At 36.8% G+C, this 11107-nt stretch overlaps 1 protein-coding gene across 1 annotated transcript; it reads right to left on the bottom strand.

Moving 5' to 3' along the window:
• Positions 1–853: 853 nt before the first annotated feature.
• Positions 854–11014, bottom strand: LOC127811597 (F-box protein SKIP16). Its single transcript, XM_052351600.1, has 5 exons — positions 10527–11014; positions 5458–6174; positions 2742–2960; positions 1845–1951; positions 854–1166 (listed from the first exon to the last, which is right to left on the bottom strand). Exons 1-5 carry the CDS (start codon positions 10728–10730, stop codon positions 1088–1090), a joined length of 1326 nt encoding a protein of 441 aa, XP_052207560.1. The 5' UTR covers positions 10731–11014; the 3' UTR covers positions 854–1087.
• Between the last annotated feature and the right edge of the window lie 93 nt (positions 11015–11107).

Genomic DNA, 11107 nt, shown 5'->3' with positions numbered 1-11107 from the left:
TAACCCATTAATTAATGATGTAAAAAACTAATTTAATAGTAAATTTTGATGGGAATGTCAATTTAAAAAACCCTAATTTTTTATGCCAGACAAAATGAACTTCTTTGAAGAATATTTTGTTTGACCGTGTCATGAGATTGTTGCATATTTGATACAAAATTAAAAGTTAATTTATCCTTACTAAGAATAATAATGTGTGTTTATATATATATATATTTAAGTACATTTTGAATCTAAAAGGTGGCAGCTCTACCCAAATTTATTAAGTTGTATTTAATAAAAAAAAATTACATTTTATAATTATCATTGACATTTGACCCAATAAATTTATGCCTTTTTAGTAATAATAGTCGTGTCAAGATTCAACATATTTAGCTTTAATTTTATAAGTTGTATTTACTTGAGTTGATTATCTTACATTTCAAAACGTAACGATAATATCTTATTAGAAGAGGTGATGATACAATGACTACATTTGAATCAAGATAACACATGGGTTATTATATATTAAAAAAATAAGAAAAAAAAAAAAAAAGACTCCACAAGCTAGGCCTATGGGCTTGCTAAGTCAAACCCTTAGTCTAGGCCTCAACACGACACAACCAAGCTTGAACAATACAAACCAAGCTGTTCAAACCACCATGGGCGACAACTCTATGGTTGACTCGCAAGTCTCTCCCCACCTAAACCTTGGTCGCTATGGCATAAGAGCATCCCAACACAGTCGCATCTCCCATCTCGATTCAAACCTACAATCTTGGACTTGAAAAGTGATGAATCCATCTCCTTCTCATCACTAAACTACCACCATTGGTGGCAATTCGACATCTTTCTAAGGGCAACAGTTCAACCATTCCATATCAAAATATGCATTTCATGTCAAAGGCAAGTTTAGTCAGCCTTGAGAAATCACTAATCTTGGCACATCACAAGCTCCCTTCAGGTAAGATTATAAGAAGTTACATAGCCATTGCATGTAGGGAAGACAACGTAGGATGCAAAATAAACACAGAGCAACCAAACATTCAACCAGCTGATGATACTCTAATTTTGACTAAATAGATATTGCAGAACAGTCAGCATCGGATTAGTATATGTAGTCTGGTAACTGGAGGGGAAAATGAGCTACTGCAACACCAAAAGACTCGCCCATTGGATCTGCCAAGCTAGAAAACCAACAAGAACTTATCAGTCAGTAAAACAAGGAATTGCATCAACATGTTGCCTCGATATAAAGAGAAATAATGTAGAAAACTGGTCGAAATGAAAATCTCAAATACAAATAAGTGGAATGTCTAAGCACAGACAAGGCTTGCATTTACAGATTGAGTTTCACAACCATAGTGCATGAGATAAGGCCACCAAACAACCATTCAATCAGAAGAACATACCTTTCGTCTTGTTTCCCTTTTCTTCAGTGGATCACAGTACAAATAAATAACCTATAGAAGAATTCCTAAACAAGGCTAACAAGTCTGATGAACTTTTCTAGGTCACTCTGGTATTAGGTAGTGGCAGAAGGCTTCATCCTTCGGAATAAATAATCAACCAATTGATCAGCAAATCAAAGCACAAAAATTTATAAAAAGGGCAAGTTACTATGACCTGATGTACAAATGTGAATTAAGTATGCTTAGAAAAACAGTAATTTCTTAACGATGAAAATCAGTAATTCTGCTGATAAACAAGAAACTCACATAACCCACATTAGTGCAGTGGTGTAGTAAAAAACAAAGAGAAAACAAGATTATATAGGTGAAATAGTAGAGATAATGCCAGAGTACATCCAGAGTTCTATGATAAAAAACCAGAGTTTTTAGAACTAGCAGGTTTATATACCATACCTGCCAGGGACAAAAGTGAAGGACCCTTCAATGGAGCCTGAAGGGGATGGTGAAAAGGTGCAACTCTCATAGACAAATTCTCCCTCACCCGGACGTAAGAGGGGGAACTGCAAATAAGCAAAAAGGAAACATGTCACAAAATCACACCAACCGTGCTCCCCCATACAAAGATCTCATTTGTGGGGTCTCCTCTGAGAATGATCTATTGTTAAAGCTTTCACACTGAGAAGATAGTGTCTCTTATCATACTACAAGAAACCCATTTCTGCTCTGACATCACAGCATATTATAAAGAGAACTAAAAAAAACGTACTCAACATGCATGTAGCTCAGGGGCATGTGACTAATGGCCACATGTAGAGAAACCATATAAAGTAGCCTAATTAGTAATAATTCACAATCTTCTAGTATTGCTATACCATGCAGATTTCATGACAGAAGTGGACATGTGTAGACTTGATGGGCCTGTTTATTTTAACCACAACCTTTTCTGAATGCACTGCCTCATGGTGCCAACTAACGAATACCCTTGTTAAAGTACATCTAAGGAAAAACATTGCCCTTGCTTGTCCAAACCAGATTGGGTTTATGTACTCAGAAGGACACTGATATATGCTTTCTGAATGATTTCCCAGGCAGCAGAATCTAGAGTAGTCACAACTAAAAGATAGACTTAAGTGTGAAAGCACAAAAATTGTTAAAGGGTGTCCTCACTGCATGAGACTCCAGCACGCTGAGGGTCAAGAGAGGTTATTTTTTCATACAACCTTACTCTTATTTTGCAAAGAGGCTGTTTCCACAACTCAAAACACATGAAAGCACAAATTTTGCTATCATAAAAAACAAAAAGAAAAAAAAAGGGGGGGAGAGAGAGAGAGAGAGAGAGGAGAAGTGTACCTTTCCTATTACTGCTTCTCCATTTGCTTCAGAAATAATGGTATCATTGGCACGGATAGTCCACTGTCTCCGGTACAGTTGGCAAGAGGTAAAGGACAATCCATTAATAATGCATCCTCCCGGCAGAAGGGACATGCGAATTGAATAAGCAAACAAATACTCTCCAGCTACACGTTGAAAAGAACTATGCTCCGGAACGAACACAGCAGAAGCACGAACCTTCAAGTAAATTATCATATCTCAGTTTTGAAATAGCAATATAGCAACAGGAAATTGTTTGTAATGGTAACAAGTAATAACTAAAAGGAGTAGAGAGCACTAACAGCCCTGTCTATTGTGTTGCCATTGCATCTTTTTAACAACTCAGCATATACATAGCAACTAAAAAGATTTGGATCATTAACAAAATAGCTCATGGCAGCATATCAAAATCATATAATAGTGGCTCAGATAAAGTGCTTAAAAGATTCCAGTTGAAGCAGTTGCTTGTAGGCTCAATGAGTTTATCTCTGAGGTGGTGTCACACTCAGAGAATAATTTTATGAAATTGTGAACTAGGCAAGTTTGGAATATAGTACTTATGCTTAATCAATGTCTAGAATACAGACATTGCAGTACGTAATCTGGAGTGATGTGCAAATTAGATATTGAGAAGGCTTATGGCCATGTCAATTGGGAGTTATTCTCCCCATGTGACAATGGATTCCAGTTACAGAAAGAGAAAATGGGCTTCTACTAATTCTCATTGCTGATTGAGGGCTTCAACATGGATCTATTTCATTCTACTCCAGGTCTCAAGTAGAGGGGCCATCTTTATTTTGCTGATGGAAACTTTTGAGCAGGATGCTCGATAGAGGCATACAAAGGGATATTTTAGAAGGTTTTGAGGTGGGCTGAATTGAAGGCAAACATAAATGGCATCCTATCTTATATACCATACATTTTGTTAGCCTTTGGCTCAGCAGTTTGGACAAGTGGTATTTAGGGAGTTTGGCAGAGTCTAAGGAAAGGGTTAGTTTCTAGAAAGTATTTGTAGATGGTAGACCCTCATACTAGAGAAGCTTCCCATCTCTAATTAGACTTGCTAGAGGCAGAAAAGGGAATAATCAATGACTATCACAATATGCATGATTGGCAGGTCCAAACCAGGCAAGATCTCAATGACAGGAAGGCGGGAGAATTTTTGAATTTATTTTGTGTTCACAAAATTCTTACCTGGTTTGAGTGGGGGTAGGATGTTGATTTCTGTGTTAAGAGAAATCTACTTTGGGATAATTTGAAGTACAATCTTTTCAAGCATAAAGTTGGGAAGCCTTTCCTCCGAAAGAAGTTTGGAATACTAAGGTGCCTTCTAAGGTCACCTTTTTTCGCATAAAAAGATCCTGATGCTTGACAATCTCACTAGAAGGAAGGATGTCACTGTTAGCTGGTGTTGCGCATGCAAAACCCATGAACCATCTTCTTGTCCAGTATCTCATTGCCAAGGAGTTACAGATCCTCAAATTTGGCTTGTTAGAGGTAGCTAGGATGTTTCCATGCTGCTGATAGACAATCCTTTGGGCTTGGAGATGTACATTTATTTGCGAAAAACAAGATGAAGAAAACTCTACTTCCATGTTTGGGTTTTATGGAATCTTGAGGAATTGCATTAAGAATCTTTGCATTTTCTGTTTTCTATTGCACAAAGGTTGGTAACTCCTTAGTCCGCTTTTTGAATATATATGCTCTCATTCATCACAAAGGGAAATATGGGTGTGCCTTATTATAATGGAGGTTTTGAATATTATGAGAATAATTACAAGTGAAAGAAAGGAAAAAAGTTCCGTTTTTGATTAACATGATTCTTATAATTCTATGAGTGGACAAAAAATCAGTTAAGAGATGAAATAGAAAAACAATTAAAACTTAATGCTTCCCTGGTCAAGCACCCAACAGTAAAAAGTTCTCCGTAGAGTACTAGTTTCTTGAATACTTCTACACCAGCACCTAGCAGAAAGCAAAGAAAAGGATAACTACCTCAAGTTAATGCTCGTAATTAATGCATCCACAAATTCTTGTGTTCCAAGACTGAACAATTTGAAGCCATCTCAAAACCAGATGTCCCCATCAAATGAACTTCATGTTAGTTCTAGGGTACTTCAGTTGGTTATTTACAAGAAAGGTCACTTGCCAAACATGTATCGCCCTACTTAGGATTGACAATTCAATTACAAATTTAGCTACAAAAGAAAAATCTACTATAATGGCCTTATGAAGCTACCAATGATAATAGAGTTCTAAGTACCACACAGTCAACTAATAATAAAGAACCTTTTTGCTCTTGGGCATGTGTCTGTTGAGACTAAGGCTGCTCTCTTGTGACTGGAAGCTCATAGGTTCAAGTTGTGAAAACAATCTCTTTGCAAAAACAACAAGGGGAAGGCTGCATGCAAATACATCCCTCCCCGACTCTCACAAAATGGCAAGCCTCGTATTTTGAATAACCACAAAGTTAAAGTTGAACTTGAAATTGTACCCAACAACAGAAGAATACAAAATACATAATCAAGTCTCACTTAAGACATCTGACCTGACACAAAAGTAACTTCCAGTTGGCTTATATACTAGCATGCATATGAGCAGCATGCTATGAGAATCAGCCCCAACAACAATGCCCCAATAAACCGTGAGAGACAAAACCAAAGGCTTTTTGAACCAAAGGTAATTGGCGGATTACCTTAACACCGTTTGTTACAGCAGTAGTGCAATTAGGAGCTTCCTCTGGAAATAGATTGATGCTTCTAACTCCTCCTTCTTCACGAACTTTAATAATGCCATCATGCAAGCGGCGACCATGTTCTTCTAGCCATAGTAGCATGCCATCCTGTTGTTGATTGCCTCTTTTAGACAAATTTATAAATGAATTAGGCACACAAGGCATCATTTCCCTGCCCACTGTAAGATTCCGAGTACCAACATATAGTCGACCATTGGCACAATCAAGGAAGAAAATTTTGCCCCTGTATGTGGAAGAAGCTGCCACAACAATAATCTTGGATCTGCTACTAAATCCAAGTTGGTCTATGACATCCCTTGTTTCATTGATTACTTCACGTAAAGGTAACAAATACACATTCACTACGTGGTCATAAAAAGAGTAGCCACCAATAAGGCCAAAGGGACTTCCTGGCATACTTTCACCAAATTCTTCACAATTTACTGCCTGACCATCGCAGAACCGGTACAAAATCCTTGTAGGAAGAGGAAGCTTTACTCTCAAACAATCTTCCAATTCCTTTATTTGGTCCTCAGTTGCACCGTTACGTAGTGTAGCCAAGGCCTCAGGGAAATTAACTGACAACCAGCTTTTAAGTTTGTCCCAACATCTTTTAACTCGTCTAACAAGAGACCAAGGATACATAGCAAAAGTTTCACGCCATATTTGATAGGCTTCCTGTATATATATAGAGACAAGAAGGGAGGGGGCATTGTAGTTAGCAAGTCTTGCATCTAAAAAAAAAACATAAGCTAAAGGATAAATTTCAATAAAAGGATGGAAAAAGCCAAAAAACACAAGCTGATATCAAGTAAATTATCAAATGGAAATGACAAGGTTGAAAAATTAGCTACAACTATAGATGAGAATGTTCATTAAGTTAAGTAATCATATCAACGTTGCAAAATGGTGTTAGTGACAGGTTTAAACACTTTACCATCAAGCTGTTCAACTAGATTAAGAAGAAAACTGTTTAATCTTGACATTAACCCACCAGATACAATACTTTTGATGTTCGATGACAATTCTTTGGCACCATGTTGTCCAGCAAGAATAAGTAGAAAGGTGGCCATATCTTCTTTTAGAAAACCAAGGAGATGTCAGGGTTCCAGGCAATATTAGGCTGATCAACCCAACATATTAATTGTCCATTTGGGACACATATAGTATTGGAGACATGAGCAAAGGTAATGGGCAAATCTCCACCTTACAAGGAATTATGTTTTCTTTTTTCTTTTGAACACACACACAGATGTATTTCTCTACTAGTGAAGACCATCCAGCAATATATATATATATATATATATTCCAAAAAAAAAGAAGACTGATTGTAATGAATATCCATGCAATTCCTAGAACTTGCTAACCCAATTCCATCTGGCAGTTGTATGTTTAGCAACACAAAACTTACTGATTACCATAATAATGCGTCCTAGACTTTAGAGAGCCAGGGGTGCAACCTTACTTTTGCTTTAAAAAGAGGTTGTTTTCTCAAACTTGTGACTTGCTCAACCTCTCTCATAATCTTGAATAATATTAAAAAAATTCCACCAACTCTGTTATCTAAGAAGCACTAGTAAAGTTTTTAGATCACACTATTGGAGAACTCATGGCAACACTAGAACTTTTTTCCCTTGCTAAAAGAGACAGAAGTAACACAAAACCAAAACGTTACTCACCCAAGAACAGAGCCGGCCCTGGGCCAGGGCTACTAGGGCCACAACCCAGGGCCCACAAGTGAGGGGGGCACAATTTTTTTTTTTAAACTTATGTATATATGTGTATAAAAAATTATAAAAAAATAACAAAAGAAGTTGCCACTTGTACCATTTCAAAAGAAGATTTCATTGCTATTTTTATTTTGTTGGTACATGTGATGATTGTTTTTACTTCGATTAATTGTGGAGGATAAAAGTAGGGGGGGCAATGGTTCAGATTTGTCCGGTTCTATAAGAATCCAGTAACCGAACCATTTTTAAAGGTTCCGAAAAAATAAGAACTGTAACCGAACCATTTTTAAAGGTTTCAAAAAAATAAGAACTGTAACCGAACCATTATATATATAAAACCAAGCCATGACCAATCCGTCACACCGGACCGGTTTCGGTTCGATTTCGGTTCTATCCAATTAACATTTAACTTCTCAACATTTTCGCAAAATATGAAATTACAAACAAATTTGTTAATTAAAATAAACCCATAACTTCATTAATGCTTCAAGTCTTGAAGTAAAAGTAGAACAAAATAATTCATAAACTATCTCATCAAATGAGATTACATTGACCATTTAGTATAGCAATAGCGCATAAAAGGTTAGAAATAAAAGAGTTCATGAATATCGCTAGTTTCTTAAGAAGTGATACTATTTATGCATATGTATATATATATATATATACTCAAAAAATTATAATATATATATATATAAGTATAATATCGGTTCCAGTTCAGTTCAAACCATGGTTTGAAAAAAAAAAAATCAGTAACCAAACTAAATATATTGGTTCTTAATTTTTTAGAACTAGAACCTAACCATTGAACCAATCCAAAAGGCATGGTTCGGTCCGATTTGGTCCAGTTCACCGGTTTTTGGATATTTTTTGACAACCCTAAATAAAAGGAAGATTGATCAAATCAAGAAATGTTTACGAAGATTCGGGAGAAAGTATGTAGACTCAAATATGATGTTTTTGTTTTTTAATGCAATATTTACAATGCAAGGTACTATTTTTCCTTCATTTGGGGTTTTGTCCCATTGGATTTTCCCCAAATAATGTTTTAATGAGGCCCCAAATTATTTTCTTATCTTTTGTAAATTCTTATAATTTTAATAAAATTAATTAATTAATAATTTTTATTTTTTATTTAATTTGTATAAAGCGGCACACTTGAAAAAATTTGCCCCGAGCCTCCAAAAACCTAGGACCGGCTCTGCCCAAGAATTCAGGTGTTCCCTAGGGCTTTGCTTGGATATCTAATGTTCCTGAATGATGTTCATTGGTGGTTTTCACCATGGTTTTTGCGTCCACTTAGATGTTGCGATTGAATATCTCTGTCCACTTCAGTAGATTGAATATTGAATAATCAATCAGAACTCCTAGAATGTCAAAACCATGCTCAAACATGATTAATTATCATTACAATGGATGGCCACAATTGCAACCCTGAGTCCCCAAAGTTCTGCAGTTCTCCAATTTATCAACAGGTTGGTTTTCATGTTCTTGGCCATTTTTATCATTGAGTTTGATGTGGGGTCCAAAGTCTTTTGACTGTTTGTCAGAGTGGATAGTTGGCAGTGGGGGTTGCAAATGCAGAAGACACTTTCTCCTGCTCACAAAAACATATGGCACTAAACCATTACCACCAGACTACATCTCTCAAGTGACATCATTATAACTTCCAAGAGAAGAGTACATAAATTAGCTGAGCATTACCAACAGTAAAGGAGCTGTGAAACATAGGCATCCAGAATCCTAAAGCCAAAAAGACTATAAAAAGAAAACAGAAGTTGGAGGCAGAAAACTTTAGCCCATTAAGACATAGAGAAATATATATTTATATATATATATATATAATCATTTCTATATTCACTATGCTCCATTTTGGCTTTCAGAAAATGGCAGGAAAAGAAGATACGGAAAAGATTGAAACTTTAAAGCTTCTGTTGTTACAATCCCAAAAGCATGTATATCAAAATTTCTCACAAATACGAAGTTTATGTAGAACTGTTGCTTACATTCGAGCTTTCAATTCTAAAACCAAAGTTTTGATCTCTTCTTTTCTTTTTTGGCTGAAGGAATGGTCTTGTATTTCCTTTTTTCTTTGTCAATTTTGTTGTTTTTTTTTTTTACTACTCTAAAAAGTTTGCCTACCCTTTACATTTTACCAAAAAGAAAAAGAACTAGGAATTAGATGTTTATTTCATATAAAATCTTCATTATCCCTCAGAATCTAGATTTGTCAGGATAGAGAAAAGGAAGGAAATTGAAGGAAAATTAAAAAATCCAGGAAATTCAGGGTGCCTTTGCTTGCTTTTCTGGTTATAGGAAAAATAAAAATTCATCTGGAAAGTTCTTTCAGTAAACTGCTTTCCAAACACTATTGGGATAGGTAAGAATTTGTTTCCTGAATTTCAAAAAACCTTTCCCGGACAAAAATAAAGATGATAAAAAAGTATGGTATTGTCAAAATAGTCATTTTTAGTTTAGAAAACAAACACCATTACATTTTTTATTCCTAAATGCTCCAAATTTCCAAAACACCAATGAAGCCTCGTTCTTTTTTTTGTCAGACTGAAAAAAGGAAAAGAAAATGACCAGGCCGCTCTCAAAAATCCCTTCTTCATTTGCTCCACATGAAAGGCATAAGGAGTTTCATTTAAGTTTCTTTTCCCTTTCTCCCATTAACACAACGCCTCGAATTAGTGTTGAATAATAAAAATTCAAGACAACCAGGAATATTGGCTTCACTCCCAAATCACAGAATCCAAAGACCCACAAACAAATTCTTCATCAAAATTCAAGAAAAACCAGCGCAGGAAGTCCACATAAAACTCAGAGCCCCTCAAGTAAATTCACCGACCATCAACTACCATTCAACCAATCTTTTTTTCTTTCCTTTCTTAGGTCTAAAAAATCCAAAATTCAGTCATGAACTTCAGCCTTCTCTACATATTGCCACATTTTCCAAGCAACCAAACAACGCAGACACGTTTTTCTACTCAGATTAAGGACACAAATGCTCCCAGGAGGTCGCATATCCGACTTCCCTGAGCAACTTCGCTCTACAATCAGGTGCTCGCAACGAGGTTTAAGAGCAAAGGAATTTTATGATGTTGACCCTAATAAAAATACTGTTTAATTTATTGGATAGCATCGGAATACAGTGGAAGCATAATCTTGTCGATATGCCGACAACCCTGTCGAGGCCTAACTTCGTAGATGGGTAGGGGCTAAAACACGGTCCTTATGCTCTGTGTGTCCCTCGACTTCTAGAAAAAGACAAGAGCAGGAATTAGGGAATCTGGTGAGTACCTTGAAAGTGGAGGTAGGAGTGCCGGAAGGGTCCTGAGGGGAGGAAATTTGTAGCTCGTCGGCGCAGAATTTTGACCAGAGAGAGTCGTCGGCAGCCACGTCCTTGAACTTCTTGCTCACGCACGCCACCGACGCGGTGTCCGCCGGACCCAACTTCGACAGAATCTCGTGAATTGCCAGACTCTCCAATCCATCCAAATTCATCTCTTTCTCTCCCGCTCTTTCCGCCGGTGGCTGCGGTATCCAATTGGTACAGAGTGAGAAGGAAAGGGGAGGAAAATTGACGGCGAGATCGAGTAGAATCGAGCGACTGTTCAATTGGGTCGGAGGTGGATATGATCTGGTGAAATGGGTCGCTGTGATTCTGAGTTGGTGATGTGATCGAGAGAGGGACAGTGGGGCCGGAAAAGCAAGCCGCTTTGCAATGAAAACGCCGGCGAAGCGTAGTGAAACGGAGTGCCACCTAATCAAACACAGGCCAATATGTCTAAGCTTCCCTCACATCCAATTCCAACGCTACATTCTACAATGTAGAGATATTAATATTTTATATATATAAAAAAATTATAATTTATAATATG

This window comes from Diospyros lotus, chromosome 10 (assembly GCF_014633365.1).
Source record: "Diospyros lotus cultivar Yz01 chromosome 10, ASM1463336v1, whole genome shotgun sequence".
In the NCBI taxonomy this organism is placed as follows: domain Eukaryota; kingdom Viridiplantae; phylum Streptophyta; class Magnoliopsida; order Ericales; family Ebenaceae; genus Diospyros; species Diospyros lotus.
This window is presented reverse-complemented; position numbering and strand designations above follow the sequence as displayed.